Source organism: Zootoca vivipara, chromosome 3 (genome assembly GCF_965207765.1).
Source record: "Zootoca vivipara chromosome 3, rZooViv2.hap1.1, whole genome shotgun sequence".
NCBI classification, from domain to species: domain Eukaryota; kingdom Metazoa; phylum Chordata; class Lepidosauria; order Squamata; family Lacertidae; genus Zootoca; species Zootoca vivipara.
The window spans coordinates 118,359,012-118,373,271 of NC_142586.1; the positions used below are offsets into that span (position 1 = coordinate 118,359,012).

General features: G+C 50.7%; 2 protein-coding genes across 4 annotated transcripts in view; one reads left to right on the top strand and one right to left on the bottom strand.

The window, feature by feature from the left end:
• The window catches only part of SELENOI (selenoprotein I), a 64,420-nt gene extending 59,005 nt beyond the window's left edge, over positions 1–5,415 (top strand). For both annotated transcript variants that reach the window (XM_035110738.3, XM_088667003.1), the window contains exon 10: positions 978–5,415. In XM_035110738.3, coding sequence (XP_034966629.3) covers positions 978–1,100 — 123 coding nt within the window. In that variant the 3' untranslated portion in view covers positions 1,101–5,415. The remainder of the gene's footprint in view (positions 1–977) is intronic.
• Positions 5,416–6,916: 1,501 nt separating this feature from the next.
• LOC132591936 (sterile alpha motif domain-containing protein 12) lies at positions 6,917–13,670 on the bottom strand. 2 transcript variants are annotated; one of them, XM_060273213.2, is made up of 4 exons: positions 13,382–13,670; positions 11,301–11,451; positions 9,096–9,387; positions 6,917–7,444 (listed from the first exon to the last, which is right to left on the bottom strand). In XM_060273213.2, the coding sequence occupies exons 2-4, from the start codon at positions 11,382–11,384 to the stop codon at positions 7,440–7,442; spliced, it is 381 nt and encodes a 126-aa protein (XP_060129196.2). In that variant the 5' UTR covers positions 11,385–11,451; positions 13,382–13,670; the 3' UTR covers positions 6,917–7,439. The 2 variants fall into 2 exon arrangements, with proteins under 2 accessions (XP_060129196.2, XP_060129197.2); XM_060273214.2 differs by having other exon boundaries at positions 11,301–11,475; positions 13,382–13,516.
• Between the last annotated feature and the right edge of the window lie 590 nt (positions 13,671–14,260).

Consider the following 14,260-nt stretch of genomic DNA (forward strand, 5'->3'; position numbering starts at 1 on the left):
GAGGTCAAAATGCCGCCAGAGTCTCCTTGTTTCTTCTGCAACAGACCCTGGGTGGTTTCACCTGTCGACCCAGCCCATTCTTTTTTCCTTTAAAAGTTTTTATTGGGTTTTACGTTTTTAACATAATCACATCTGACAATATAATCACAAAATAAATTCCAGATTGCCTCCTTTCCCCCGACTTCCCCTTCTGGTTTATAACATATTAACTGCTTCTGCTTGCTATCTTATCCCTTCTTCTTAGCTGTTGAGCAAGCAGGAGGGAAGGTCATAGAAATGCTAGAATGGGCCGTGGGCCTCATCCAGCAGCCTCTTCTTACGTTCTATGTTCTCCACACTTTTCAAGTGGTCCTGGGGAAAAGGTTTAGGAGCCACTGATCCAGCTCCAACCATCTCCTCCTCAACAATGTTGCCTCCGCCCCACGCCCCATCCATTTTGCAGGCAAGGCAAAGGGGAGGCTATAAAGGAGGAGGGCACACACACAGCAAAACTGCCAACATCGGCCCCTTACCTTAGACTTCCTGCCCATGTAGTTCTGGGCAAACCAATCCGAATCCATCGCTTTCAAATTAGCTAGAATCTGCCCCTAGGAGGGAAAAGGGAGAGAAAGGATGATGCTCTGGGGCAGCAACAGCAAAAACAGATAAGAGTCCTAGAACTATAGGCTCGGAAGGTACCCCCAAGGGCCATCTAGTCCAACCCCCTGCAAGGCAGGAATCACAGCTTAGGTGTTGCTTCCCTGTCTTTTGACCCAGGAGCACAGCAGGAAAATGATACGGGGGAAATTGGTGGGCAGAGGGGGGATAAGTGGAGGTGTCTGGCAGAAGGCACGTTATATGTAGAACTAAAAGGCAGGCCGAGGAGAAGGAAAGATGGTTCTTGGAGGGGAGGGGGCCACGGTCAGGAGTCTGCCTTCCTGCAACCCGCCCCCCTCACCTTGCCCCTTCTCTCTACCTCTGCTTTCTCCCCCTCCCAGGTGAGCCAGCTGAGCAAGCACTTCAACATCCGCCCCTTCTCGCTACGAAAGCCCAGCTCCGATTGACTAGACGTGGAGGCGGGAGAGAAGAAAGTCGGCCCACCGCCTGCAGGGCCTCTGTGAACGCAGCCGCCCGTGTAAATACACTTCAGCCATCACCACGGAACTAAATTTGACCCACTTTGGGTAGCAACGAGGCCTGGCAGCCTTGCAGAGGGACGGACCCTTCTTGCCCTGCCTCTCCCCCCCCCCCCTCTCCCACGGATGCGCAGGTGGCTTGGGGACGACGACGACTGAACCACCGCAAGCATGTGCTGAACCAGCATGAAGCCTCCAGACCAAGCATGGGTTCATGCCACCCAGAACTCTCGAGGGAGACCCCCAAAAAACCACAGACAGGGGCGCTGGCCGTGTCTCTGAAACCACACGATTGCCGCAACACATCTTCAGCTTACGCTGAGACAACGTGGCCCGCTCTCCATGGACCCAGCCACGCAAGAGGGTTTTTGTGTGTGGCTGGAACAAATCAGCTGCTTTAAGTAAGGGGCCTTGGTGGCAGTAATCACACAGTGAAAACAGGACTATTATATGTCGGTTATATTATCCCTCCATCCCCTCCTCTCCTCCTCCCTCCATTCCCCTGTTGTGGCTTCCACATGGCCAGACCAGATGTTGAACTCGTCAGGTGCCGTCTCCACATTTTCCGACAGGATTACGTTGTGGCAAGCAGCACTCTTCTGTGGGATAGCCTCTGCGCTCGCTGTCGGGGTGGGGGGGACGGCGACCATCCGTTTCCAAGAACCGTTTTGTCAGGCGTAGAACCCGGGCGGGCGGGTCCATTCCATGCAGCTCTGCTTCCCTCTAGAGGAAAGAATCCAGGTCTCCTTTCGTCGAAACGGCAGCCGAGCTCGGTGTTTGCCTCCATGCCCAGCTCTAGTAGATGAAGGTGGCTTCCCGCTGTGTTTGTTCTCCAATTGGAAATGTTGTGTTCAGCTACCCTAACCCTGCTTGAACCGTGTGGTGGTGAAGTCGGCGCTGATTTCCCCCTCCCTTCTTCCGTTTGATTTCATGAACAAGCCTTGTATTTGTGTTTTGGGTGGGGGGGGGGTATGCCCGTGCGTCCTGGTATGAAGGGTGCTGCCTAAACCCAACTTTCTTGGAACGGCGGCACCCGGAGGAAACCCAAGCAAAGCAAAGGATGTTCCGACGTTATTCCAGGGCAGGGGCTGCTTTATGGCTTCTGCTTCTAAAATGAGAGGGGGCAGCCACCTCTTGTGGATGACACATTCCACTCTGGGGGGAGAGAGAGAGAGAAATTGGGAATTGGGAAATGACTATTTAACATTTCTTTTTGTAAGCTGAAATCATTATGTCAACAAGCAATGTGAAAAATCCAGGAGCCAGTTCTTAGCTCTTTCCTCTCTCTGCTCCTTGTAAATAGATCCTTTTCTTTTCTGTTTTCTTCTCACACCTGACTTTAAATGCCTCTTTTTTTTTCTTTTGGCGTATTAATGAGCAAGGGAAGAGCTTGTTCTGACCCTTAGTGATGCACCTCTCAAAAAAGCAGCAGGAAAGAGCTCTGGCCAATGGGCATGGAGGACGAAATTCTTCGCTTGGTGAATGTTTTCATGGCTGTAAAAGGTGAACCAGAGATGGGGATTTGGGGAGACTTTTCTCTCGCTCGCTTTTTTTTTAATTAAATGATTTTGCACAGAAAATTTTGGGTGTACAGAGGAATGGAGACGTGCTTTGAATACTTGACGCTATCACAGCCGAAATGAAATGCAGCAATCAGTTGATAATTTTTCAAGAAACGGTGCACTGAGTTAGACCCACCCCAGGCCGCTTTCCAATTCTGGAGGCGGCTGAGTCAGAGGGAGAGTCTCCTTTATTGTGTGTGTGTGTTTGACTAATGAATCATTGTGAGAACACGAGTTCCTCTTCACTTTCCCTCCTTGCTTTGGAAGCAGGGGTTCTCAAATTGACAGTAACTGGTGGCGAAATTGCACAGGCCCTGATGGCATAAGACGAGATGACGGCTTTTTGAAGTGAAGTCGGGGCGATGTGCATCCTAGGCCTGCCTATGACGAACCATAATGATGTGACTCACTAGATCATTCCTTGAAGTGCTGCCTTGGGAACATGCTCCATGCTCCAAGGATGCATGTCCGGGGGGGGGGGCAGGCTAGCACTGAGTGGACAAATGGACAAAAGGTGTTAACTTCCTGGCCGTTCCCAAGGCAGGCTTTGCTTGGCTGTCGCCTCTCAAAAGGAACCCGGTTCTGTTTCCCTTACCTATCTAGGCTTCTTAATAAGGAACCTGGTGCCTTAAGAAGATTTGCCTCAAGTTGAGGAAAAGGTCGGCTGTCTCAAGCAGAATGTTGGAAAAGTAGTTGTCCAAGTTAAAGGGAGCACAGCGTAGCATCTTCAGCTGCAGAAACTGGGGGGACGGGTTTAATTTCTGCTGTTTCGTCATCTTTGTTGTTTAAAGCTCATTTGGCAATCTGGTAGGAACTCCGATGCGCCATGGAACAATTATTATTTCTGTCTCAGGTGTTGGTGGCATCAGAGGGTTTTGTGTGTGTGTGTGTTCATCTCAAATAAAGGCCTTGCATGTTGAAGAGGTGACTGTGTGCCCATTGCCACTCCCTGCCCACTCTCGGGAAGGGATTGTAAAAACGCTTCGAGGAGTCCTCTCTGAACCCGAACCCGCCTCCTCCTCCCGATATTCCCTCTGCGACTAAAAGGGGCATTTGAGGCAGCGCCCGTGACACTTCCTTAAACTACTCGCTCCACATTTTGCAGTCCTTTGTTGCCGTCGGAAATAACTGCCCCGTGTTTTTGTACGTTCTGAGAGCAAAATCTTCCTTTCTCTGCCTTGATTCACTGCTGCCTGGGTAGCTGCGGATGTGCTGCTGGTTTGCTCGACCTTTTAAGACGCACCTCGGAAGCAGTTCTCCGGAGGCCTGGGCAAAGGAGCTGCAGGGAGCAGCTTAGCACCCCACCCCACCCCAAATCAGCACTCTGCAATCCCGAAAGATTCAGGCTTTGGTAGTGGCGACCTTTGGTCCAAGCAGTGGTTTGCACGGAGACACGACCAGCGTTCCCCGTTGCTCAGCAACTCCCTGGCAGGCAGAGAGGTCTGGATCTAGAAAGTCCCTGTGCTTTGAAGAAGCACCTCTTCCCCCACCCCAAGCCCAACTGCAGGCATGAATAAGATGGATCAGAGCTGGCTCCTCGGCTGTCCCCTCGCCTTGATTTCAGAGCAGGGTGTTCGGCACATGAGTCTCCACTGCCGTAGGCGTGCACTTATGTGTGAGGGGCTGGGCAGCTATTCCAAAGTGTCGTTTTCATTTGAAAAGCGCTCCTAGGAAGTAAGATATTTTGTGATAACGTAGAGCAGGGGGTGGGGGGTGGGGAATAATTGTGTGCCCCCTCCCCAATCTTGCTGGACTTGTGTCAGCGGTCTAGAGTGATGTGAGCAGGAGTCCAGCAAGATATGGGCCCCACCACAAGGTTCCCCGCCCCTAACTTAGATACTCCTGTTTCTGATCTCCCCACTAAAGGGGCCCCACTGCTATCTTGGGTTGGTCTGTTTCTCTGGGTAGGACAGACAGACACACCTGGAAGGCTTCCAGAGCAGGGCAATGGCACACTTCAGATCGCTCGCGGTTGGGGAGGAAAGTAGCCGGAACCTTTTCTCTGCATTACAGCCTTACTCTGAAAGTGCAGGCAATTGGGACCAGGAACGAACCATGCATGCATTTTGTACCAGTTTAGCTTCTGGGTCTCTGTGGCCCTGGCGACTTCCCTTTTTTTTAGAAGCTGATTTTTAAGCTATCACGTGAAAGGCGAGGTTGGAATCCTTCCTTCTCTCCAATGTATTGTATTGTGCTGGGGTGGAGGGGGGTCACATTTTGAATGAGGGGCTTTGATCGCTGCTTCTTTTGCCCCCCGCTAAATATGAGGGCGAATGTTCAGTCCCTTGGGCCTCCGCAGGTTGCCTCTGCCTTCGTTGGTGCTCTCTGCCAGGAAGGACCCTCCTCGGACAAAAGGAGGGTCTCTCCGGCCGCTATTCTGCAAAGCACTGGTTGCGCCAGACTCTGCCAAGGGCTGGGTTGCGTCAAAGCAAACGGACTGTACAGACCATAATTATTATTATTATTAGTGAAAGAAAATTGCAATAGGAAACCTGTACATTTCTCACGGCAGATATCCCCGCAACCCCTTCTTTCTTCACGCTTCCATCAGGATTCATGTCTGTCTCATATGTACATTGTTGGAGGTTGACAGTCTTGCAAATGGAGTTGGATTCCATTCCATGAAATGCTATTGGTGAATATTTATTGTATTTAAAAACGGAAACAACAAAGCTTCAAAAAAGAGAACCTATTATGAAATAAAACTTCAATTAAAAAATTTCCCAAGCTTTTTAACATCTCTGTCTCCTCATCTCTGTGGGTGTTTCTGCCGTGGAAGCAGTTTGGGGAGGGGGGTTCCCCAAGAAAGGCCTGTCGGAACAAGATCTTCTCTTAACGGTGGAAAGACAAGGAGAGAGCCCGTCTGGCTTCTCTAGGAGGAGCGTTCCAGAGTTGCCCTTGGAACCAAGTGAGCCTCCCCTGAAGATCTCAAAACTTGGGCTCGTTCATATGGGGGAAATGCTGTTTCAGACGTCCTGGTCCTAAGCCACCAAGCGAGATCCTTGCTCCTGTTGTGTTCTGGGCTTGGGGGAAGCCAGAGAGAGGGTGGCTCATAGCTTGTCTTGCTGCTTGGAAAGTGTTTGCCATCTCTGTCATGTGTGTTCCCCTAGCCCAACGGGAGCTTCAGGTGTGTTCACCTGAAGGAGCATCTCCACCTCCATTGTTCAGCCTGGACAATGAGGTCCAGCTCCGAGGGCCTTCTGGTGCTTCCCTCCCTGCGAGAAGCGAAGTTACAGGGAACCAGGCAGAGGGCCTTCTCGGTGGTGGCGCCCACCCTGTGCTACATGCAGAGTCAAATGCCTTTCAAAGGCTGCCCAAGGAGGTTGAGGATCAGCAGAGTGGGTTTTGAGACAACGGCGAAGACCAAAGAGGAATTTGCGAAGGGACCTTGGTGGGTCCTGGCCAGAGAGGGTTGGACTAATTGACCTTTGGGGTCCCTTCCAAATCTAGCATCCTATGAATTTAATTGTAGGGGTGCCTTTTTAGGATAGGGGAGCAGAGATGCGAGAAGGCCTCAAACGCAGTGCTGGTCCCTAATACTCGTCCATGTTCTCTGCCTGCTGGTTTCTTTCTCTCGCTCGCCACCTTGTGGCTGAACAAAACTGCAGCACAACATCCCAGCTCCAGCAACAGTCCGTGCATGCTTCAAGCTTGTGAAGATACAGTAAATTTAAACACGCAAGGACTCAGCCTCATATATTCTAAAGTAATATTTTTGTATGGTGCACTGTAATAAAAGGTATTTTAATTTTTCAGGGCAGGAAACAGGTGACGTACGGTATCTGTTTTATTTGTAGCATCATACTGGGCTTCCGGGAAGCAAGTCCTGGTTGGATTCAAAATGACAAAACACTTTCTTGAACAACAGTTTTGTTGTTTTACATCTTGGCAAATCAGTCAGACCCCTGGTCCACCTAACTCCAATTATCCAATTGTCCACCTAACTCCAATTGTCCACCTAACTCCAATTGTCCAATTGTCTAATTGGCAATTATCAAGAACACAGCTTTGTGAGACAGAAGGATAGCAGAGAAATCTATCTGCCTACAAACAACTTTAGCTGTGTTCCTTCCAGACACTTGCAAAAAATACTCGCCCAGTACGCTCCGTCACAAATGTCTTTGCTTCTGTTTTAAAACGTCCAGAAAACTTTCCTCCTAAGTTTAGATAACAGTCCGTAGCAGCGAAAGCTTTATCCAACTTTTCATGCCTGTGAAATAACTCACGTCAACTCCCTTGTTCATTAAAACAAAGAGATTTATTGCTTAGGGCAGCTCACACCGGGAGAGTTCATCTCCATCTTCAGCTCACAGTATGGCCCACCTTGACTGGCAGAATCTCTGCAGGAATCCCCCCCCCCCCAGCCTGCAGCTCCCAGGGGTTGAGCCTTGTACCTTCTGCATGGCAAACAGCATACCTTCCGCTGCTGAGCTGCAACCCTTCGCCTCACCTACAAAGCGTGGGCCATCCTCCTCTGACCAGATGTTTGCAGGAGGCCCCTGGGAGGCTACAGGCATGGGGGGGGGCAGCCCCCTTCCCCAAGAAAACCCACATTCTGCCACGAAAGCCTTTGCCCCCAGGGCTGCAAACTGCTGAGTCCCAACTGCAAAGCAGCTCCTTCCATTCTACAGTCCTTGAAGCCTGGCCTGGCATTGGACTTTGGGCTCCACCGTCCTGCTCGGAGGTCCAGTTGCGGCGAAAGGCTGGCACCAAAGCGAGCTCCTTTTTTTGCATCCCAGACAGAGCAGCTCACCTCCCTTGATCACGCTGTGTGTGGAAGAACGGAGAAGGGATGGTTCAGTTTCCTTCAGAAATATTGCAAGACAGCTTATTAAAACGCTTCCATCGGTGGAACTGGCACTGCTACAGGTGCGATGAACACCTGCTCCGCATTTGTAAGAACTCAGACTTAAACATGGCAGCCCCTGCACTTTGGAACTCCCTGCCTATTGACACCAGGGAGACGCCTTCCCTCTCCTCTTTTCGGCACCCACTAAAAGTATCTGCCTATCCACATGCTTGGGACCCAGGAGGCACTGTGGGTTAAACCACAGAGTCTAGGGCTTGCTGATCAGAAGGTCAGTGGTTCGAATCCCTGTGACGGGGTGAGCTCCTGTTGTTCGGTCCCAGCTCCTGCCCACCTAGCAGTTCAAAAGCACATCAAAGTGCAAGTAGATAAATAGGGACCGCTCCGGCGGGAAGGTAAATGGCGTTTCCGTGCGCTGCTCTGGTTCGCCAGAAGCAGCTTTGTCATGCTGGCCACATGACCCGGAAGCTGTCTGTGGACAAACGCCGGCTCCCTTGGCCTATAGAGCGAGATGAGCGCCGCAACCCCAGAGTCGGACACGTTTTCCTACAGTTGTACACATGATACAAAAGGAAGGGAAGGAAGGGAATTAAGATAAATGGATCCCCCTCGCATCGGGTTACAAGCTGCGCTAAACCAGAAGTAGTTTCTCCCAGATGCGAACTTTGCCCTGGGATGCGAGTGGAAATTGCACGCCACGGGAGGCGCGCTCATGTTAAGAACAGTTTCAGGATAAGAACAGACCTCCGGAACGAATTAAGTTCGTAACCAGAGGTACCACTGTACTGGCTTTCACTGCAGAATTTTTATCCCCTGGTATACCCCCCCCCCCCCGGTTTTCTTTCTTATTTTTCCTTCTGTCATTTTCCCCTTATAATTTTATCCTACGCCAAAGGATAAATGGACATAAATCTGACATCAGGAACCAGAAGACAGAAAAACCATTAGGAGAACACTTCAATCTCCCAGGACATTCTATACAAGATCTCAAAGTAGCTGTCTTACTACAAAAGAATTTCAGAAATAGACTGGAAAGAGAAGTTGCTGAATTGCAACTTATCACCAAGCTCAAAACCATGGAGGGACCTGGTTTGAACAGAGATATCGGATTCTTATCTCATTATACATGATAAGCGATCTTCAGCCATCTCAACCCTTGCTTTTTCATGCAAAACCATTTGCAGTCGTTTCCGGTCATCAACAGCTATCAGTCAGTCAATCACCCATTTCCACCACCCTTCTGAGTGATCCCCCCTCCCCCTCCCCACCCCTTCTCTACATAAGTGCCTGGAAACTTCCATTTCACTGTATCTGAAGAAGTGTGCATGCACACGAAAGCTCATACCAAAATAAAAACTTAGTTGGTCTTTAAGGTGCTACTGAAGGAATTTTTTTATTTTTATAATTTTAAGTTTTCAATTTTAAAATTCACATGTGGGGGATCAATTTTATTAAATGAATCCATGCCCTCGATCTCACCACCCCCAACCCCACACATTCTGCTTCCTTTCCAGTCCCAATAAGGACTTTGACAACACCCAGCAGGTGGGGACAGTTATGGGGCCCCCGTGAAATTCCCCACCCCCGCCTGCTTTGGGTGCCCTTCCTCACCTCCTGTAATGTCCAGCAAGTCTTTCATCTCCTGCTGAATGCGGAGGTGCAGGACTTGGCGTAGCAGCTCCTGCCGCAGGCTCCAGGGCGCAACCCCCATGCGCTCCAGGGTCTCGTTCGTCAGACGCAGCAGGGCCTTTCCAGAGATGGCGTGGCTGTGTGCCGCTTCCAGGAGGGGCTTCCCCTGAGCCCCCAGGGACCCTCGGCTCAGCCAGGAGCAGACCTCCGAGACAGTCCACTGGGCCACTGGCCGCCTCACCTCGACCACCTCTTCCAAGTCCTCCTCCAAGCCCTGTAGGGCAGAAGTTTGGTAAAGTAAAAAAAATTGAGTGTTTTGCTTGTTTATTTCTATTTATTCTCAAGAACAGGCACCCCCAAACTTGGCCCTCCAGCTGTTTGGGACTACAACTCCCATCATCCCATGTCCAGGGCAGCTGTCTATCAGCTCCATCTGGTACGCAGGCTGAGACCCTTCCTGCCTGCAGACTGTCTCGCCAGAGTGGTGCATGCTCTGGTAATCTCCCGCTTGGACTACTGCAATGCGCTCTACGTGGGGCTACCCTTGAAGGTGACTCGGAAACTACAACTAATCCAGAATGCGGCAGCTAGACTGGTGACTGGGAGCGGCCGCCGAGACCACATAACACCGGTCTTGAAAGATCTACATTGGCTCCCAGTACGTTTCCGAGCACAATTCAAAGTGTTGGTGCTGACCTTTAAAGCCCTAAATGGCCTCGGTCCAGTATACCTGGTCTAGCACGGAGGGCCTTCTGGCGGTTCCCTCACTGTGAGAAGCAAAGCTACAAGGAACTAGGCAGAGGGCCTTCTTGGTGGTGGTGCCTGCCCTGTGGAACGCCCTCCCAACAGATGTCGAAGAGGAAAACAACTACCAGACTTTTAGAAGACATCTGAAGGCAGCCCTGTTTAGGGAGGCTTTTAATGTTTAATAGATTACTGTGTTTTATTTTTCTGTTGGAAGCCGCCCAGAGTGGCTGGGGGAACCCAGCCAGATGGGCGGGGTATAAATAATAAATTATTATTATTATTATTATTGTTATTATTATTATTATCCCTGGCTAACAGGACCAGTGGTCAGGGATGATGGGAATTGTAGTCCCCAAAACAGCTGGAGGGCCGAGTTTGGGGGTGCCTGCTCAAGAATAATATCTGTACAAAATAATAAAGATGTCAGGGTGACACGTGTAATACATCAAACAGGAATAGGAGCTATAAAACTGCTAGCACAATTGCAAAGCTGAGTAGGGTTCAGTAGGGTTTCAAATTGGGAGGGGAACTGCATGCTGAGATTCCTGCATTGCAGGGGGTTGGACTAGATGACCCTCGTGTCCCTTCCAACGCTACAGTTCTATGATTTATCGCCACCTCCACCCCCTAAATTATTTTTGGTTTGCAATCCACACACCGCATCCTCCAGTTTAGCAAAGCTCGATCTTTAAGCACAGAAGTAGAACCAGCTGGATCAGGCAAACGGCCCATCTAGTCTCGCAATTCTCACTGCGCCAGCCCAGATGCCCGTGATGCGAACCCGCAAGGAGGATCTGAGTGCGAGAGCAGTCTCCCAGGGCGGACCCAAGACATTTGGGCACCCGAGGCGAACCACAAAAGAAACCCGCCCCCTCCCTCCAGGGGGGAAAGGGGGATTTGAAGGTCTACATCAGGAACGAGAGAGGGAGGTAAAATCAGCCTTACCCAACGGCTGAATCAGAGGGCATTGCAGAGGCAAGAGGCCCACTCCGAATCAGACAGGGCGGGTCCAGCCCGCAGGAGACCCCAGAGGATGAGGCAGGTCCAGTCTCCAAGGAGCGCACCACAGCGTTCGCTGTCACCATGGAAGCAGCAGTAGCAGGCGATGCCTTCCTCGGAGGCCGAATTTGCTGCCACGGTGGGTCCTGCTGCCCGAGGCGGCCGCCTCACTTTGCCTCATGGGTGGGCTGGCCCTGCCATCGGTAGCCCTCTGCTCCTCTCTGAATTTGCCCGGTCCTCTTTTAAAGCCAGCCAAGTCGGTGGCCATCACTGCCTCCTGCAGCAGGGAGTTCCGTAGACGAACTCCGTGCCGCATTGGAGGACATCGCCATGGAAAGGCTCACTCTCAGCGGCTGGGCGGTTTGACAAAGTTCAAATTGGGGGGGTGGGGTTCCGAGGGAGGGCTGCGTTGAGAGGTTGGCGTAGAATAAATGCACTCACCGTGTCCGCAGTTGCGGGCTCTCCCCATTGGGCTGCCTGGCCATTCAGGACCCCCGCCAAGCCACTCCTGGGACTGGTCTCCATGAGGGCCCTGCGGGGGAAGAGGCAGGGTTCGGAGGCTGCAGGCTGGCGGGGGCAGGCGGGGGGCTACCTGCAGACAAGGCGGGAAAGAGATCTAAGCAGAGAAAGATAAAGGGGTGGAAGAAGAGGCACCTGAGCTGTCCCCCATCAGAGGCTGGAGTAAATGCAAAGGGCTGTAACAGAGAGAGCTAAAAAGGGGGGGGGACCCCTCTCCCATCTCCGCTGCCAAACATTCCCCTCTAAAGCAGTCTCAACCAGCGAGTGAAATGCTGGCTTAACAGTGGTGATGATGATGATGATGATGATGATAATAATAATAATAATAATAATAATAATAATAATAATAATAATAATAATAATGCTATTTATACCCTGCACATCTGGCTGGATTGCCCCAGCCACTCCAGTCTCTTTTTGATGGTTGACATAATCTTCTTTCTTCTTTGGCGATCCCTCGTAGCCGAGGAATATTGTCTTCCGTAAACACGGTTTTAATAGTGAGTCCATATGTGACTGTGGAGGCCAATTCTGGATCCACACGTCCTTCCACAGTGGGGACATTGGTTTCCGGGCGGGAGTTGATCATGGTGAGAGTTTGCCAAGCGTGCCTTCCTCTTGGCAAGTTTCTCCCTTGCGTCCTGAGTTCGAGTGTCTTCAAAGCCCAGGACACCTTTGGTCAAGGCCATTCTCCGATTGGAGCACTTGCAGGCCAGTGTTTCCCAGTTGTCGGTGTTTATGCTACTTTTTAAAGATTTGCCTTGAGAGAGTCTTTGAACCTCTTTTGTTGACCACTGGCATTACACTTTCCATTTTAAAGTTGGGAATATAGTAGTTGCTTTGGAAGACGATCCTCAGGCATCCGCACAACATGACCAGTCCAACGAAGTTGATGTTGAAGAATCATTGCTTCAACACTGGTGATCATTGCTTCTTCCAGTACACTGGCATTAGTTCGCCTGTCTTCCCAAGTCATGTGTAAACATTTTCAGAGACACCATTGATGGAATCTTTCAAGGAGTTGGGGATGGTGTTTATAAGTGGTCCATGTTTCACAAGCATACAGTAAGGTTGGTCATACAATAGCTTTGTAAGCAAGCATTTTGATTTCCCTGCAAATGTTTATATTATAACATAACAAGTCCCTGCTGGATCAGGCCAGTGGTCCACCTAGTCCAGCCTCCTGTCATCACAGCAGCTGACCAAATGCCCCAATGAGAAACCCCTTATCAGGATCCGAACCCAATAGCAACTCTCCCCTCCTGCAGTTTCCAGCCACTGGCATTCAGCAGCGTTGTTGCCTCTGACTGTGAAAGGCAGAGCACAGCCATGGTGGCGAGCAGCCATCGAGAGCCCTCTCCTCCTCCATGAATTTGTCCAATCCTCTTTTAAAGCCATCTAGGCTGGTGGTCCTCACTGCCTCCTGTGGGAGGGAGTTCCACAGTTCAGCTACCGTAGGCAGGGTCAAGTTTCTCCTTTCCCCTTCCTGTTCCATGGAACGTTTTATTAGACCGCCGCCTGGTCCCTGCTTCACACCCAACGCCTTAGTCAAACACGAGCCACTCTGATAAGCACTCAATCAGGCTTCCTCACTTGGCTTCCACCACTTGGGCTACAGGGGTGGCATTGTAGGCCAAAACATCTGGAGGGCCGCAGTTTGGGGATGCCTGATCTATTATGTTTTCATTTATGAAGATCTTCTATATGTGAGACCCTAAAATTCTTATATCACAGGCTGCGCAGCACAGGTTGTCCTGAGCCGCACACACGTCTCAAGCAGCCCTCGGGAGCCCAGGGGCCGTCTGAGCTGCCCTAAGATGCCAAATGAAATGAAGCCCCAGCATTTGAGGGAGGGGCCTCTGCAGAGGAGCCTCTCGCCGCCCAGCTGATTCCGGAGACATTTCCAGGGCCAAAAATAGATGTGGGAAATGGCCTTGCTCTTGTTATCATGGGGGACTCAGGCTGAGCACCTGGTCCTGACAGCCTGCAGCCCGTGAACTCACCTGGCTCCCCACTCCAGCTCTCTCATCCGTCCCCAGCAAAGGCTCCGGGGGCTTCGTTCGGCTGTGCCCCCCACCGCAGATCTCCTCCTGCCCGTCTCCAGACCTGCCTCGGAAATGATCTCAGCTGTTTTGCCTTCCTCTGCATGCTCCTCCCTGGAGTTCAGGCCCAGGCAGGATAGGACTCTGTCTCCTGGCTTTCTGCCAAGCCAAAGACATGCCCTTTTGTGTTCCTGATAGAGCAAGTGTTGCAGAAATGTGGTAATAGGCTCCCCTCCTCCTCCTCCTCCTCTTCTCCCGGCATGTGAAAGTTTGCCTAATCGGACACAGATAAGCATCCGAGTTTCACTCATGCAGAGTCTTCAATGCACACACCCACATGTGTGAGCACACAATATTGCATCCCTTTTAATGATAGGGCAATGTTTAAGTGAATAGCCCAACCAGGCACAGCACTATCCAAAACTCCATGTCTGAGGAACAGACATGAGGAATCCCTGAAGAACAGAAGGCCCTCTGCTCATTCTCAGAGGAGCTCTCTTATTTATTACTGCACTATATATCCAAAAGCTGTGGGCACTGCCATTTAAATGATCCTGCAGGATCAGGCCAAAGGGGGGCCATCTAGTCCAGCATCCTGTTCTCACAACGGCCAACCAGACGCCTGCGTGAAACCTGCAAGCAGGATTTGACCACAAGAGCAACTCTCCCCTCCTGCACTTTCCAGAAACATGGACTACCTCCAACATTTAAAATGCACCCAGGGCTAGCAAAGGAAAATTAAAGAACTGCATAACGTTTAGAAGACATTTGAAGGCAGCCCTGTATTGAGATTTTTTTAATGTTTGTTATTTTACTATGTTTTATATATGTTGTAAGCCA